Raw genomic sequence first — 19389 nt, forward strand, 5'->3', positions numbered from 1 at the left:
ATTGGCAGCAGGTTATTCTACCAATGGCAGACATGAAAACATTTTTACAGTATTATCATCTTTTTCATGTCTTCATGGATTAGGCATTTTTATGCCTATATCAGCCTCAGAATCCTCTTTCCAATGTCTCATTTGTCTTCCATTTTGAACCATCTGTCTTCACCAAGAGAACTGTGAGAACACTTACCTGCTTCTAGTTGTTTGATGTTATATGTCTGAGATGACTGACTCCTTGCCATATATATGCCTTCATACTGTGGTACGTATACTTATGTCCTTTTCCTCTGAAGATAATTTATGTTGAGATTATTGTGAATCATGAGCTCATGACAACTGAATACAAAGCAGTAGCCTGTATCATGGTGCTGTTTTCGTACTACATCCCATCCTCCAGGCTCAGTATTTTAGAATGAATCATGTGATGCATAAGACACCACGCTTGATAAAATCAGTTGCTATATGTTGTAGGTGAGTCTGGACTCGAGGGTGCGAGAGATTGTGAATCGCAATATGGCTGATCCAAAACCTAATACGTTTGATGAGGCTCAACTCCAAATCTACACGCTCATGCACAGGGACTCATATCCTCGCTTTGTCAACTCATCACTCTTTAAGCAGTTGGCACAACTGAATAACAATGGCAACAATGGTGGCGGAGGTAGTTCAGCAGGAACACCTACTGCCACACAAACTAGTGGGCGCAAGGAAAGTAATGCGTAATGTCGTGGCGCCACCATGTGGAAGAGGTGAGTTCTACCCCAGGGGGGAGGGGAAGGCTTCCAGTCAGAAGATGGCTATATCCCAGTATTGCAGAACTCTTATGGTGTTGAAGATTCGTTCTCAAGAATGCATGATGGTTAGAAGCTCAAGGCATTTTTAATGCAATATTGTATGTTAACACCATCTGTTCCACTGTCTTTCTTTGTACCAAAAACACCATACATCAAAATGATTTACATTGAACATACACAGTCATTCTAGTCAGTGGATGAAAGATACCAAGACAAACCTAAATGCACAAGCTTTAAAATGGGGGTAGATGAATTCCTACAAATTTAACATGCATGCACATGTATCAGAAACTTAAGAATATGCCTCTTCAGCCACATTCAGCAATTTTGCTTTCCCAGTAATGATGGAGACAGTAAGATGGACTAGGTGAGTCAATGAAGGACAGTCCTCATAATACTGAGTGTTCTTTGTTATCATAAAACAAATGGGACTCATTCCACAAGTACTCTTTTAGGTATGTAACCTGCAAGGTATTGAACAGTTCACACAGGAAGTGAACTTCTGTGCCATGCCAAGAGAGTATAACAAATTATGCAGATATTTATTATCTAATTTAGAATGATTACATGATTGAAAGCTCAATAAGGCTTTTAAGGTCAATGAATCTACAAAAAGATATGAACTTCAAACAAAGTAAGAGAATCACTCAGTGCCTCAAAACATACTAGAATGTTTTATGATAATAATTTTGATGCAGCGTTAATAGTACATTCTCTAAATTGTACTTCCCAGTATTGTGTCACATGGATAACAAGCACTTAAAAGTATTGAATGTTTTCTCAATACTTCTTTTCTGGATTTAAACTTTTATTTCCATTCATGGAGAAAAATTTTGATTAATTTTAATAAGTTCAAAGTATGGAAGATGTTTGAAGTATCTATTTACATGACTGAATCAATATTAGTTTCCTTACTAACGAATAATGCATTACATTTTAAAAACTTCTGCTTCCTTTTCCTTTAATTTGGATAATTGTATTCATGAATTAATATTTTCCTTGCATAGAAATTATAATAAAGTAACATAGGCTCTACATTCATCCTGTAAAGACTATTGTATTTCTTCTAAAGGAAATGGGTCATTTTCAGAAAATTGTGACTAAGAAATATTGAAATTAAATTTGTTCCAATTCCTGTGAACTCTGGAAATGCAAATCCTAGCAGACATCCCAGAAACTAATTTTGGTAGGTTATTGATATTAGCAATGGCATAGATTATACTTATATCCCAGAAAAAAGAGAGAAAGTGGCAACAATGCATACAATTTTGTAGCATTTAAGTAATTGTTGATTGAAAAGTAATCTTATATCTTAATTGCGTCATGCTTGTGTTCTTCAATACAATAATTTTATTCACCGTCTTTACACAAGCTTATAGATTGTTAAAATCACATAAAATTATAACATTTTAACATTTGATATTGTTACATTTTAAAATGACGACATGTTTCGATGTTCATTCCATCATCGTCAGGTCTATCAATCAAAATTAAAAACTGTTGCATCTGCTGCTCTGCGTATACTGATTTTGTGATTACTTTTCTTTTGCTTGTATTACGATACATTGAGTAATTCTTTAAAATTATTCCATTTCCTATGTCAGTAGCCAGGATCACGATATGAAAATTGATTTTGCAGATTTAAGGCATCCAGGCGCAGCCCTCAAAATTAAATGGAAGAAGCCTGGAGGTTAAACAAATAAAATCTAACGGGTAGAACAAAATCAGTATACGCAGAGCAGCAGATGCAACAGTTTTTAATTTTGATTGATAGACCTGACGATGATGGAATGAACATCGAAACATGTCGTCATTTTAAAATGTAACAATATCAAATGTTGAAATGTTATAATTTTATGTGATTTTAACAATCTATAAGCTTGTGTAAAGACGGTGAATAAAATTATTGTATTGAAAAGTAATCATTCATTATTCAGTTTTGTTTGTATACCTATTGAAAATAATTTTTTCCATAAAATCTACTGAGGAGGTAACCATTTGATTATTGCTGCATATAACTAGTAAGTTTTATGATATTGTTCAGTGGTAAAATGTACTGGAACCTATTATTTGATGCTGCTTTATTATTCTGTGTTTGTTTACATTTAATATGTTTTCTATTGTACATACATTAGCACTGTAGGTATGTATGATATAAGAAGCATGAGAATTACTCTTCTGGGAATTGTAATAAGAAAGTGATATTTGTAGTATAAGGTTATACTACTGATTAACTGTGCACTCTATTACATTATCACATGAACTCAAGAACAAATTTGGTGTGCTATATTAATGGGCAGAATAATTCATTCCTTGTACTAAAGTCTTTCTACCCTACTTAATTCACTCTTGCCATTTCTGTATTCTATTACTAGTGTCCCCACAGTTCATGCATGTCTAATTCAACATTATTAAGTTGAGAGAATGCTTTTGTTAAATTAATTAATATGTTTCATTGATATATTACACTGAAAATAATTATTTCAACATGATGATGGTAAATCATTGCATTCTGGTGGCAGCAGTAGTAACTAAAAAGGTAAACAAGAGACAAAAACAGTATAAGTGGGTAAGAATATGGCCACCGGCAATGTAGTAAGGTAACCTGTATTTCTGATCAAGCAATGAAGATAACAGTATTACTATCTTGGGTCACTAGCCAGCAATATATAATATGTGTTTCTCTAAATTTGTATAGTAAAACTTTCTGAATAATTTCTGTTATACTAAGAATTGTCATGTTCATATGTAGAGAGGCAGATAGAATGCTATTTCAGTCAAAATGTTAAATGGCATATTTAATGAACACCAAAGATCAAAATAATCAATGAAGTTATTTCTCATAAAATTCAAGTTATGACTGATATACCATGAAATCAATTACATAATGTATCAGTAGTGGAATTTCCCCCTAAAATATTAATAAATTATTAACTTCTACTGCCTTAAATTTATGAACTTCATACAAAGGTTGCCATTTTTGTAGTGAAATGACCACTGACTGTTATATTTAAGCTGTGATGGAGGAGAAGGGAGGAAGCAACACCATTGTTCTCAGTCTAAGCTATTTGAATATATTTAAATCAACTCTATAATTAAATATGGTCATCATCCCTATAGTATGGAGTTAAAATCTGTATCCATACAATAAAGATTAACTGAAACACAAAATGAATGATTAAATTACAAAATAGCACTTATTCATGACAGATTTTTATAACTTAAATTCAGCATGTTTACTTAGTTGTATGCCACAGAAGAGTTTAATTTAGTCCTGAGAAAGATATGATATGTGAAATAGTAAATTCTTAGAAATTAGATGTAACATTGTTAATGCTGTATTGGCAAGAATGAATTCTTCTCAGGCTACGAGCCATGTAAGGTGGTTTAATGGATAAAACACCGACGTTTCAAGATCCATCCCCATCCTCAGTACCCTGAGCATAAGGACAAAGATGGTTCTAAGTATAATGGATTCTTCTCAGGCTACCAGTTGTGTCAGGTGGTTGAATGGAGAAAACACCAACGTTTTGAGAACCATATTCGTCCTCGTCCTCAGTGTACTGAGGATGAGGATGGTTCTCGAAACGGTGTTTCCTCCATTAAACCACCTTACACGGCTGGTAGCCCGAGAATAATTCATATACTTAGTCGCTGTGAAAGCTTCAGATCATGCAATATAGGCTATGATTCCCAGGTGTATGTGAACTGCGTGTTAATATTTCTTTCAGTTAAACATATTTTTATTTATTCTTCCATGGCATGAACATTAGATATAATTAAAATTTACAGTGATTTTCAGTAACTGAAAGACTGTGAGGTTGTTTATAGCAATTATTTTATTATGGTACCTCCATATCTTGACCCTAAATATACAAATTTATTTTCAAATTGCTTATGTAAAATTTATTGATATAGCATAATGGCATTTTAAGTGGCAATTCTGAATTAATGAACTCCTTTATGTTTTAGATCACGATAGAAATGGAATTAAGTTGTGCATTAATTTTGAATGAGAATAATTATGCAATTTTTACCTCAGTAAAAAAGTATTTCTCCTTTTCCAGATGTTCCTGACATTAGGAAGTTGCCTCCATCCCTCTTCCCTTCAACCTGGTACCTTGCAAAATTACTGCACATCATGTTTCCTCTTCAAATAACAGTTTATAGGAGACAGCACCCTATGGTAAGAAAGCTCTCAATGTTACTTAACAGCAGCTTTTCAAAGATGCACTCTGTCAGCAGCTTGCATTCTATCAAGATAGAAGTATTATTCTCCCATTCATTCAATAATGTTAGTGATACAAGTGTCACACTGGAACCTTTTGTTGTATCACATTGGTATTTGGATATGTTCACATCTTGGAATTACAATTCTTAGTTTCTTTCCTTAAGTAACTTTATTTGTTTTGGTATGTCAGCTTTCAGAAGCAGTCATTTACATCATTAAAGTGCACAGAGAGTGGCATTAAACATAATGATCTATATATTAAGTCATTTTATTTTGACATTCAGACTTTAATTACAATGCAGCTTAATTTTGTAAAATAATGAGTAAAGAGTTAGTGCATTATTTGATCTACTTTATACACATATTTTAACAAGCTCATTAGAGATTATAGAAAGTGGTACTGACAAGATTAAATCCACAGAAATCTTCACAAAAATTATCCAGTTTTAGTAACATTTATTTTCTAGAGCATTAGATAGAAGCATAATCAGTTATAACATCTAACAGCTTGTTTTATAAGGTAAACTGAAGTCTGAGGGTTGGTTTATAAAGTCTCAGTAGATGAATATAATTCTCATCAAAGAAAATCCAGACCCAGTTATTGGTATGTTATGTACAGAATATATCAAACTCATAAATAACTTTAAAGCTTTACTTAATTTATTTTCTAATGTTAATCTCGAATTCCAACTCTTACATGTGTGGATCAATATCCATTCATGGTCTTTACCTCAGTAATCAGGTGAAATCTGGATGCCATTTTATGTGTTACTACAAAAAGAAAATTATACAATTGCAACTGATAAGTAAATTCATCTTCTAAATTTTCAACACAGCAAATGATTTCAGTTATTACTGCTTATGTATGCTGTTAAATAAAGTTAATATTTGAATATATTCCGACAACACCATTTACCCATTTCATGAAAGAGTGTTGTTGCATAGTATGGAAAACTTTAGATACCAGTGTTAGACATATCCCAATCTTAGCTAGTTACTATTTTGATAGGTATTTTTATGTGTTCATAATATTTTGTCTTTATGTATGAAAGCAGACATTTTCATATTCCCAGAATGTAACATGTCTTCCCTACAGAATAATATATTTTAACTGTAGGAATTCCATTGTTTGTGAAGAAGAGTATGGATTATTTTTCTTAAAACTTTGAAAAAAGCGCACAATACAATTATATTAATGGATGTTTAATGTTGCTGTTATTCATGTTCTGTGTAATCACATTACCTGAAATTTTGTCAGTTGTTTGGTTGTTCAGTAATGAAATGTTATATTCTAATTGTTCTTTAAAAATGGTATGCAGTTTTAACAAACTTAAATGTGTTGAATACATTACAGATTCATTGTCAGGTCTGCAAAATTTAACTTCATACTATGGGCAGAATTTCATTCAGTGGATAAGCATCACATTTCTTATATAAATACTACTTACTGCCATTTAAATATTAACCTTTTGTTCATATCAGTGCTAGAATAGAAATGATGATTACAAGCAATATTCTACAGTTGAATGCCTCAAGTTCAGCATAATCCAAGAAGAATGACTACACATACCAGTGCTCTTCCCACATGACCCCTGCTAGTTCGTTTTGATTTGTAGCTTGTAGTTATTTCCACTTCATTAGATTGCCCTTATGATACAGTTTAAAGCCAGTGGTAAATTAAGTAAGAGAATGATAAGTTTTGTCATCATATGACTTTGTATTGTATAAACTAATGTATCAGCATGGAAGATAATTTTCTATAAGGTCCCATTTTGAGAGAAAATTGGATGATTTATACTTTCAGTAATATAACCAGTAATTTATCATACTATTACACAAGTTCTTTCTAAGATTGACTGCTTATTCTTAAAACAATAGCTGTCTCTTTGTCTTTAACATCATTAAAAACATCCAGGTAATTTGATAATATTAGTGTGAATTTGGAAAAAATAGATATGAGAAAGAAACTAAGCCTCATCATTTTTGTGTTGCATCATATGTATAGTCCAGTTTTTCGTGTGTCCTGCCAGCATGTCCATAATATGGGAGTTTAAATCACCTTTTCCTGTATGATAAAGATTAATTTTCATTAAAAAAAATTGACTTAATCTGAGGAATCATCATCATCAGTGGCTCTACAACCCTGTGTGGGTCTTGGCCACCTCTACAGAGGTTTCTCGGTCTTTTTAAGTGTTATTCTGAGGAATACAGAATATCAAAACAAAGAGTGCAAATTATATTCAACAAAATTTCTTATAGCTTACATGCACCATAAGAAAAAAATATTCCTGAATGCCACAAAGTTACTTTGGGGCATATGGTGTAATTCACTATGCACTAATATGTGTTTGGTATGGTGTACTCTATAATTGAATTAAGTGTAGAAAACCATTCTAACTGTTTTTTTAAGAAAATTACCACTTTTTTAATTCTTGAGTTATATTTATATATATTGTTCATATCTCCAGGACATAACCCATTCATACTCAGCATGAAGAAAGCCACTGAACCATTAAAGCACGAGAGGAATACACAGACAAACGGATTCCTGTCACTTCATTTCTTATTTTGGGGAGACTGAAAACATATATTCCCCTTAAAATGTGAAAGAAAATTTGTTCATGACTATGGTACTTTTCCTATATTATAGTAGGAGCAAAAATGGATAAATAATTTTCCCTACTTTTCTGCACTGGGTCCGACGTAGAATAACTACTACACTTTTATCATAATATCTTAGAACAAGGATTGTTTCCTGTGTGATAGATGAAGTGCTTTAGGTAGTTCCTGCTGGTTTTTAGAGTATTATGATTCTAACAGGTTAACCTTGAAATTTACATTACTGTGTACAATCTGATATGTCAGACAGAAAAAAATACCTACTGCAGGTAATGTACCTGCTTTACATAGTCGTTACAAATTACATGAATCCAATGAATAATATGCAACTAAAACATGCAATGTATGTCCTCTGAAAGTATACATGAACAGAACACCTGTTTCCTTTCTGTGGATCTTCCATGGTGTAAACATTAGATTAAGAGCATGTTATAAATCCTGAATATACATGATGATGGGAAACAGTTTTATGCAGCTGCATTTTCTTCAGTGCATTATGTAATGTAAAGTTTTGCTGAAACCCATGACTTAATTTAATTAAAAGGATACATGGATAGATAAGAATATGTGAAATTATTGACAGAAGACATGTTTAATATTTGGTTTTTATACTTAAGTATGTTTTTTCTAGTCAGAAGCAAGTAACAGAGCCTAGTCATTTTGTGAAATAATGTTTTATTAGAGTATACTTGGAACTGCACATGAATGCAGTGTATTTAGTTAATACAAGTTCCTGAATTCATATTTTTATATACATTTAGTTCATTGTTCTAAGTTGATACTTTCAGCATTGCACTTAAAGCAAAATACAATTTACTGCATTTTGCTTTCACACAAGCTACCAGCTCATGGCTGGGTTCTGACAGACTGTGAATATTCACAACGATGACTCTAGTCAATAACTTATTTCTTTTACTATCTTCATTGGTTTGGTTCTCTCTTTACTTAAGAGAAAACACCTTCTTGGAGATGCTACTGTGGCTGTAGTGGCATAACTGTAACATAGATAAGAACCTCTTAGCTCCAAATATTCTATTTGTCATATGTACCTAAGAAATCACACATTTTTGACTACAAAAGAACTAGTTTTGAATCAACTGGCCTTTTAATTCATCAAGATGTTGCCAAATTTGATATGGACAACTCATCATTCCCTCTACATACTTTTAACACTGATATTTATAAAATATTAAATAATATTTGACCAAGTCTCATAATAAAGACCAATAATTACATAGATGGGTGGTGCACATTTTTATTAAAACTCTTTGTTAGAAGAGAGATAGGGACTTTCCTCTGTACATGTACATAGTATTTGTATACACAAAACAGTGTGATAAATGAAATGGAACAAATGTATCCTGTACTGTAATCTAGGACTAGAAATTGAATAGAGTGTATCAAAACATTATGTGAAGTGAAAATGCGGTGTACTTTATGTTGAAACATGGGAGTGGCCATGTATTTCCAGTTGTTGTTGTTTTGTTTGTTTTTTTGTGGCGCGTACTACAGTTGATTTTCTTCTTCTTTATAAAATATGCCACATTGAAACAAGTGATAGCAAAGTGTTTTGGAAGAGGTGTATCAAAGACAATCGTAAAGTAAAGGTAAACTATGTATAAACAGTTCCCTTGATTGATGTCAAGGCAAGTGAGTACAGTATTTTGACAGCTAAAAGATAAGAGACAAGCATTTACGTTCAAGAAGTGAACTTTATGTGTTCTAAAAATCTCATTATCCATTTTCCTTTAAACCTCTTTCCCTTCCCTTCCTTTTCCTTCCCTTCCATTCCCTTACCTTACCTTACCTTACCTTACCTTACCTTCCCTTCCCTTCCCTTACCTTACCTTACCTTACCTTACCTTACCTTACCTTACCTTACCTTACCTTGTTCTCAAAGCACAAAATCCAGAAATTTTCTCCTTAAATATAAAAGTGTAAAGTTTTGTGTTTGTGGTGTGTCCAGGCAAGCATTCAGCTTGTTCAGTGCAGAACAGATGCTGACAATGTTTTTCTTCACCATTAAATGTGTGCAGTGCGATAACTTATTTGTTTTTGCCACCATCATGAAAATTGTCTTAATTTTCCTGTGTGCTAAAATTATTATTTTCAGATCAATTGTCATTTATGAAAGTGGTGGTTGATAAATTGTGCATTATTTCTTGGTTTATTTGTAAAAAATGTGAACTAGATAATAATATACAGACAGTCAGAATCATACATGCGTTACTTATTCTGCCTTCAATATCTGATGTGTGACACATGACCATTATATTACAAACAGTTATCTCAGATTTAATTTTAGGAAGAATGAAGATATTGATAAATTTAAGACAAAACTATAATAATAAATATGCTCATACCAATAATGCATTGAATGAAAATTTATTCTTCGTTCATAATTTAATTGAGTCTTTCCATTTATTATCAGAAACAATTTTATGGGCTATATTCTATTATGGAGCTGTGAATATAGTAAAGGCCATAATACATTTAAAGTACAATGCTGGATTTACTTTATACATATTCTACTTTTTCAGTTCCTAAAAGCTTCATTCAGAAATGTTAATTTCCACTTTTCATTCATAAGTCCAGTATGCAGTACTTTTAGCAGGACATATGAGGCACAATACACTTTTTCAGCACAGCTCAAAATTATATCCTATATAAAAATCATAGTACTGAAAGGAATCCTGATTCTTTGTAGTTATGTGGGATTATTCAAATGAATTTACCCTCTGCCCCCAGTCCCTTTATATAATTATGTTATAATACAGCAATAGTGCAAATTACAGTCACACTAGAGTTTTTGGCATGTATTTTCTGTTGACTGTAATCTTCACCATAATGATGGTAAGTGTTTTAAGTTTACAGGTAACAAAACAGTTTATGTCTTGTCTTCCATCCACAAACACCACACAATTCTGAGGATTTCACAAACCATTCCATAAATTTTACCTTGAAACTTTCATAAAATATTGCATTTAAACTTTTTCTTTATGTATTTCTGTTTTATATTAATTATTAATAAGTATGGGTATAACTAAGCAACTAACTAGAAGCTTCATCACCGAATTAACCAAAGCCCTCAACCAGTCCCTGTCCTGGGCCAGCAAAATCCTGTTGCAATAAGGAGTATGGGTATAGGTGTGTTGAAATTGGTAGTTTTTCTTATTGTCATGTTGCTTCTTTTACCATTACAAATTTTCACATTTTACATAAAGTTACAGTTTTATTGCTCTAAGGGATTTTATTTTAAAGACAAGTTTAAGGCCCTTCTTGTGAAATAGTCTACATAACAGGTTTCATTATGTATTTATTTAGTTCATTTCATCTCAGTAGATAGGACCATAAAACTACTTATCACAATAATAATAATTGCATAATAGCCCCAATTTTTTCATTCTAACAGGTTTTATCATTTAAAAACAGGGAACTATCATTGGTGTCGTGGTTATCATTTTGTTTGAATAATCTGTTACCTCATAATTATAGTAAATTAGTAATATTACAAATAAGTGTGTTCATTCCTTTCCTATATTGAGGTATAGCAGTTAAATAAGTTTATATGTATAGTCAGTGCTAAAGTGAAATGGAAGTGGTATGGTTTCTGCATTGCACCATGAAAAATTTGGAATGACTTTCCTTTTGCCACAATTTAGTGACTTGGTTTAAAAGTCTTACTTTCTGTCACATTGTGGTAACATCATGCAGTATTTTAGTATCTAAATTAGTGACATTTACAACCCTTCTGGTCTTTTGATATACCAGTACATCCGTACTTGTCACGAGATTAATGGTCTGGAGTTAATATAGTCAGAAAGCATTAAAACCCAATAGAATAATTTTAAAACTGGTGAAGAAGCAACATTATTGGTTCCAAAATATCTCACCCATTTCAAATACTATTTATAATGGAGCCTTGGGCTGTGGACTGCTCTGGGATTCATTTAGCTTTATATGCAGTGGATCCTCAAACCCTCTTCCCTGTGCTAAAGCAGTAGAAATATAAGGCTGACAATTCACCTCTATGTAGTTTCCAGGTAAATAATGTAAGGAGCTTTGTCTCCATTTCCTTCATATACCATTTTTATGTGATGCTTTGGCATCGGGGTAATTTTGCTTTTATCCTCATTTTTTGCTTACAGTGAAAATTACTAATACCATCAGAACTTCATGAGTGTGCCATAGAAACACAAAGAACTATAAAAACTGCTGAATGTGTTTCTTCATTTTCATATTGTATTTTCAAATACAGTGCATTTTGTTATTTATATAAAAAATGTAGACATATGCTACTATTTAATTATTTAATTTCAATAACACATTGTATGCAAAGTAACTGATCTAACTGGATGTGATTCCTCCCAAACAGGTAAATCCTAGTTAAAAAATATTGATTTTTCATTCACATATCACCTAGTCTCTGGTATTCATTATTACATATTTTTAAAGGCTATATAATAAATGTATAATATTCTTAATAATCATGGAAGAGGCTCCACATAATATATGTTTTAAATTATCATGTGAAGTTGAACATAGCACCCATATATCTGTATGTGTCCTGCAAGAACATGGTAACTTCCAAATTCTGACTGCTGTGTATTGTTGATCTATCAGCTGAGGTCAGAACCAACTTTCACCATAACTGAATGGCTGCCTGTTATCTTTGTACGTCTTGAGATTTATCAACAACCTCTTGAAACTATGATTTATTATTTTACATGAAGGATTCATAATAATATTTTTAATTTGAGTTATTCAAATACAGGATAATAAAATTTATAAGTGAACCACAAATTATGTTGTTCTAAAATTAATATAAAAGGAAATATGAAACTGTATTTTTTGTCATTGGTTATAATGATATAACATTTTAATTACATTTCAGTTTCATTATCAAAATATATTTTAACATTTTTAATATGAAAAATTGTTCATGAAAACAAAGTGCTGTGTTAGAATTTTGGTATTCCTTCTGTGTGCATTGTGTTATGAAATATTGCTGTTGAACATGAGGTATCTGGTTCACAACTTTATTATGTTGGCTGTATTTCATGACAGATACATATATAATATCATGCAGTCATTGATTCCTTGCTGCCTTCTGTGCATGTCTCAAGGAATCTAGAGTTTACATGTCTTTGGTACAGAAGCTATCTTAAATTCCCTTCTTTGCATTAGTCCATGAGTATTGTGAATATTTTTCTTGGTCTCTTTTGTCACATTTACTGTGAGGGTTTTATTAAATAAAAGTTAAAACATTTCCTCTCTAGCTTGTTGATGCAAGTCATAGATGTTAATATAAGTATAAGTTCTTTTTGCATAAAATAGTATTGTTTTGAATTACAGAAATGGAGACAAATTACAAATTAACGTTTCAGATGTGTTGATAAGGAGCACCAGATAAGATGATTAGTAAAAGAAACTTTATTATTGTGTTCATTAATGAAGTGCACATATTGCCACTACCGTTAAATTGTATGTCACTTTTGTGCATCTTCAGGTTGATCAATAACAGCAACTTGAATTAACTACATAGCACTGTGAGGTACGTCTCTCAGGTTGTAAACTACTTTATTGCAATTTATGAAGGGAAATAGGGCCTTTACTCATTTCTGTCCATAGCACATGCATGTGCGCGTGCACGCACACACAAATATGCTTTGCATCAAGTGATCAAAGATACAGTAAAATGGCAAGATGAAATAAAATACTTTTATGGCACATCAATCACATTGAATGCATGCAAAATAGAAGACAATGAGATGACTACACAATTTGTGTTGCTTTAAAACACTGTCACATCATATAAGGCTTCCACATTATTGAGATACTTTGTTTATAGTACCTTATTCTTTTCTTGCTTGGATGTGAAAGAAATGGATTACACGTGAGTAGTTTTATTCATTATAAGCTATGCCAGTTTCTGTAGTAATGTCAGTGCAAAATTATGTGAATATAAATTATGTATCATCAGTTACCATGCTTCTTGCATAACCATTCTTTGTTGGGTACTCTAGTAAGACATTACCACAGCCTAATTTATATATTAGACAAACTGAAAATATTGTATTGCTCTCCTTAGGAAATTATAAGAATGATCATGTATGATCATAGCATTTATATATTAAGAAGTGCTTGCCAAGAAAAGAATATATTAAATTCCATGAGCTTATCCTTTGAAAGGTTGTTGAGTCTGCTGATTTATTATTGTACTAATGTACACTGTTCTTGTCTGCAGATTCAGTAGATTTTTCTACAGAGACTTTGTGAGTGACAATCTTCCCTGTTTTTCTCTTTCTGTGTGGTCCATTCTCAGACTACTACTCATTCATTTATGTGGGAAAGAGGAAAGCCTAAGAATTGTCTATTTTCCATGTCACTATCTCTAGAGAATTCTGTGTCAAAATAAAAAAGTTTTTAAGTCAACTAACAAATTATGCATGATGTATTTTGACTGGTGTAATGATCCATATATGTTTCTAATACTTATAGTCTTCAAAAAATTAGGTGAAATTCTGTAAAGGGTCTTCATGTTATATACTTTTAAAATGGAATATGTGAAAGCTTCACAACATAAATAGATTATGTTTTCTTAATATTTAATTCTAGGTTCATAAATAAGACACTGCACACTATTTATTCCATTATCTTATGGCCCTGAGACACCCCATCTGAAAGCAGATAGTTAAATTATCAGATTCTGAACCATTCATAATTCAAGGGCTTTTGGGCAAAGCACAGTATGAATATACTTTGACCTCAGCTCATTTACAAATTATTTTCAACTTTTTACAGTTTCTTATAAAACAAATGCTACAGTACTTGGTATAGGATCTAGATGCAGGAGCAGTATTTAACCAGACTTAAAAATTCTCATACATGATATGGGGTCATTAACAATGTGTTCAAAGTGATACAATGAAGTGGTAGTAACTTGGAGGTGAACAATGTGTAAAATGTAAGCTTCATTTTATTTATTTTACTTTAATTTATAAATTCTTGCTCTAAAATTTCAAACATTGTTAAACCTAAAGAATAATACATTTTTCTTTGTCATAAGTGTTTTTGATTCAGTAATATCTTCTGAATAAGTTGCAAGAAACTGATATTATATAAATGGAATCAGAAACACCTGTAAATATCCCTATGATTATGTGAGAATGAAATTCGTTCTTCATATGTGCTGCCATCCTCACAGGTTATGCAAAGAATATGCTGCTGATGCCCAGGTATCAAATTATAATTTTAGGGAGTCTGATGAGGTATTTACCTAATGCACTTTTTCTCTTAGTTTTAGCATTCAGTAAATTTATTCAGATCTGGTTTTCAGTATAACAAAGTGTATTATGTTTATACAGTACAACATATATGGTCTGTCGAAATAATACTCCTACCATTCACTGAGATGTATAAAGAGCCAGCAAAATACTAGATTAAAAGTGAAACCTTGGTTAAAAATCAAGGTTATGAACATGAAACTACTGGTCAGCCTGTTTCATTAGTCTATCGACTAGAGGCTCCTCACCTTGGAGACCTGCTGCGGATATGGGTACGAACCGGCGCGACACCTCCGCGTAGCCCTCTCCCGGATTTTCAAGGTCCGAGGGGAACCAAAGCCCTTGCAGAGAAGTCTGATCTATTGCCACTTTGTTCTTAAGGAATTTACACTTACTGCCTTTGATATGATCCAGGATCTCCATGGTAACAAGCTGGCATATAACAGTTTGGGTTATGGCACAGTCTTCATTGAGCAATATGACATGTATAAAGTCTCATTCTAATGTATTATATTTGTTATGCAAAACCATTTTTTTAGTTATCACAAATTCTGTAATTTATGCGATTAATTATTTCCATAAAAACAATGAACTACCTTCATTAAAATTCTTTTGGAAGACTGAAAATAGATGTGACATGAAATAATCTTAAACACCTGTCAGATATAATAAATCAAATCAAAATAAATTAAATATTTTGGCTTCATTAACTTTTTTTATATATATAAATAATTTTGATGCTAATTTACATACATGCAAACTTAAAAACAATCACTGCAATCCATTTTAATTGTCAATTCATGGTTCTTATTCATCTGCTGGAAGAAAATGATAATGCTTAGACAGAATAAGCATACTAATTGAAATGGTTTAAACCCACAATAAAAAACATTAGAGTTTTGCTTTAACATAACAACAGTGCACAGCCAAGAAAGCAAAAGAATGAGTTTCTCATATATAAGAAATGATAATATACTTCAGACATGCCATTGGCTAAATGCAGAAACTATGGATTATAATTTATCAATATCAAATTATATGCTGTGAGTAATGACAGGAAATATTTTGTCCAATTTTATTTATTTAATTTAGACACTTTTGATATCGTTCTATTTTATGTTTCAAATAAACCTTGAATTTAAAATGACTTTTTTGGTTTCATGATCATACATTCTGAAGTACATACATTAAATGCTGTTATCACTCTTACATATATGTTATCATCCTTTCATCTAAAATTATTGTAGTTTGGTACAAGAATGTTGTTAATGTTTCAAGACCCAATGGCACATGGAAGGCATTAGATTTTAAACCAATACAGATCAGTACCAATCCACAATGTTGACAGTGGAAAACATAGCAATTCTTTTATGTGCATAACTAATTCCATGGAAGAATGTACTTCTTCAGAACCTGTTCTTAGTACACTCTGCTAATCAAAAATATTCCCCATCTTTTATAGAACTGAAAGGTTCATTACTGTGTTCTCAAGACCATCACTGACTACTGTCCTGAACCAGATTAATCCAATTCACACCCTATTTCCCTGAGATCCAGTTCAATATTATTCTCACATCTACACCTAGGTCTTACTCTTGTAGAAAAAAATTGAATTTATTTACATTCCTTAGATCCTTGATAGACTTAAGCCAAGGATGTAGAACATTTCATATTACAAATACAATACTCGTTTCTAATACAAATATAAATTACATAGTTATGACAGTAATTTACTGTCAACTACAGTATTATCACAAAAAAGCATACCGACTATTGCTTACATGTATTTATAATAGCTGAGAATTTGGCTGAGGTAAAGTCTTCTGTGGAGCAGGAGGAGTGAAATAGGAGACACTCTTTTTGTGTTAGCTTAAACTCCTTTGTGTGATTAAGACTTTTTATAGTGTGTGTGTTGGGGGGGAGGGGGGATTATTGAACAGCTGAATTCCAGTATAATAAATTCCTTTTTGATATTTACTGAGTTTAGTGTTTTGCATGTGAAGTTATATCTATGTCTTGTATTTACATTGTGGATATCTGAGTTTCAAATTTTTCGATGTTATCTGCTACAAATAATAACGAGCAAGAATTCATTGGCTAGTGGAAGAATATTAAATTTCTTAAACAGTTCCCTACATGACGCCTCCTTTAGTGTCTGCCATTATTCTAATTATTTTCTTTTGGATGTAAAATACTTTTTTGCTTTCTGTTGAGTTTCCCCAGAAAATAATTTCATATGGCATGATCAAATATTTGTAAGCGAAGTAAGTTAATTTTAAAGTTACCGTTTTCATGAGTTATATGAGTCATCGTAAAGAAGCATACTGAACTTAGTTTAGGGATAATGTAATGTATGCGTTTCTAACATTGATATGATTAAACACTAAAACAGAGAAAAAATTAAATACAAACTTGCAAAATCCTGGAGCTATATTAATTATATATATATATATATATATTCACTTTTTTTCTAGTTACACAATAGACAATTTCTTCATTCATTTTAATTTAAATGTTGTTAACCACACAATATCATACTAAAGCTTATCATAATTTATAGTTCCAACATCTTTGCAGGCTGCTGGTTCATCAATGCAAGAGGTAGGTAGCTGTCTAAAAAGCATTCAGAATTTTTGGTGTATTTTCTCCTCCGAACATAGATTAATTATATAATTTACAGTATCTATGTTTTTTCTTTATAATATATACATAGATCGAATGAATTAAGACACTCAGTAAGGACATAGTAGCTGGTATATAGGCGCATGAGCTATTCTGGCTGTTAGCGCATAATAAGGACATAATTATAAAGTTTGCTATGCCATTTTTGATATTGTACATAAAGCGTACGTATAAAGGTCTATTTATATAGGAACGTAAAGATAATGACACGAGCCCTTGCCGATTTTTCAGAATATATTATTCAACATTTTTCAATGGAACTGTTTATATTGACTCCGAGCTCGTCCGTTCCACGAATGAGTCTCGCCCAACTTACGTCTCCAACGATATTTTTCCTAAATCTCTTTCAGTTCACTTCCACGTCTCGTTGTATGACAACGATCTTCTCACGTGAAGTGTTATGTAATTTACAGTGCTTTCTTTTGAATTGTTAATATTCTTAATTTTTGAAATGGATGACGAAAAACTGATAGAATTGGTAAGGCGAAATGGAGTTTTGTATGACATGATGCACCCAAAATACATGGATCCAAGCTTAAAAAATCAATCTGTAATGAAATTGGAAAGGAATTAAGTACAACAGGTAAAAAATACGTAGTTGTAAAGAATTTATTAAATTAAATGTTTGGTCATGATCCATTAATTCCCTATATATAATGAATTCTCCGCCACACAGGATTTATTTCTTCTTCTGTTACCATCCTCTTCTTCCAACAAAATTGCCATAATGGCTAAATCTTCAATGGAAAATGAAAACTGAGCTGCCATAGCCGAACGACTTCGATTCACTGATGTGGATGGCGAAGAGTTTTGTGCTCGGCCTCGTCCCGATTCCACGACGTGTATGTATAAATGGAGAGGCTTTTTTCTCGGGCTCGTGTCATTATCATTACGTTCATATATAAATAGACCTTAATGGCGAAGTTACGTGTCTCCATCCGTGTAAGATCGTCTCTGAAATTATTTGCCATGTTTTGATAGTTTTTTAACCACATTAACGTTGCCGTTAATTTGGTTCGCTCATCTGTGACGGTTGTAAAAGAAAATGACTTTATCATCTGTGGATAAGGTTTGTATTAATGGTGACATTTTATGTGATGGTGTGTTTGTACCGAGAAAGGTATGTACTTAAGAAATCTAGTTAGTTACTACAATATTATATGTTTGCATAGTATTGAGAAAAAATAGTGTAGGAAATAAATAAGTTTTAAAGTTACTGAAAAGAATCGAGTTCAACGTGCTTTATGCCGATGGCTGGTCATGATAGGATATTTTCCGTGATACAGCATCAGAACGTCCAGAAGCAATAAAATCAACGAATGTTATGTTATGCTCCATCCTTTAGCAAGCTAAGTAGGTGATCATTTGATGGTGTAAGATCAGGTCTATCCTACATACCGAGGTTTTTATTTGCTTTCCATGCCACAAAGCTAGTGTGGGACCTCTGCAGTGTTAATTGTTTACAAGTGTTCCTGTGATGGAATTAAAGGAGTGGTATGTAGAACCTGCACCAGCATTGCATCATGTTGGTGGTAACTATGGATTGTTTTGTTAATTGTATGGATTAAACTAATTTCTGTTCTGTACTGGAATTAATGGTTGCTAATCAAGGAGTTTGCCAGGGTTGTAGACTTTCCAGTAGTTTTTAATAACCATATATCCAGAAGATACTGGAAAGATTAGTATTTGTATTAAGTGGTTATAATTAGCAACACTTATATATTCTGTTGGCCAGATTCTAAAGTAAGAAGCAGAAAATTAATTGCTAAAACAGAGTATA

The 19389-nt window shown here is 32.2% G+C and overlaps 1 protein-coding gene across 6 annotated transcripts in view; it reads left to right on the forward strand.

Moving 5' to 3' along the window:
- The window catches only part of Dhit (regulator of G protein signaling double hit), a 179302-nt gene that overhangs the window by 147260 nt on the left and 12653 nt on the right, over nucleotides 1–19389 (forward strand). For 2 of the 6 annotated variants that reach the window (XM_087358092.1, XM_087358087.1), the window contains exon 6: nucleotides 469–18729. In XM_087358092.1, coding sequence (XP_087214218.1) covers nucleotides 469–720 — 252 coding nt within the window. In that variant the 3' untranslated portion in view covers nucleotides 721–18729. The remainder of the gene's footprint in view (nucleotides 1–468; nucleotides 18730–19389) is intronic. The other 4 variants (XM_087358091.1, XM_087358090.1, XM_087358088.1 and 1 more) reach the window with 4 other exon arrangements.

This window comes from Zootermopsis nevadensis, unplaced genomic scaffold, assembly GCF_977971745.1.
Source record: "Zootermopsis nevadensis isolate Lab colony 2312 unplaced genomic scaffold, Znev_1.0 Znev_ptg000029l, whole genome shotgun sequence".
NCBI classification, from domain to species: Eukaryota; Metazoa; Arthropoda; class Insecta; order Blattodea; family Termopsidae; genus Zootermopsis; species Zootermopsis nevadensis.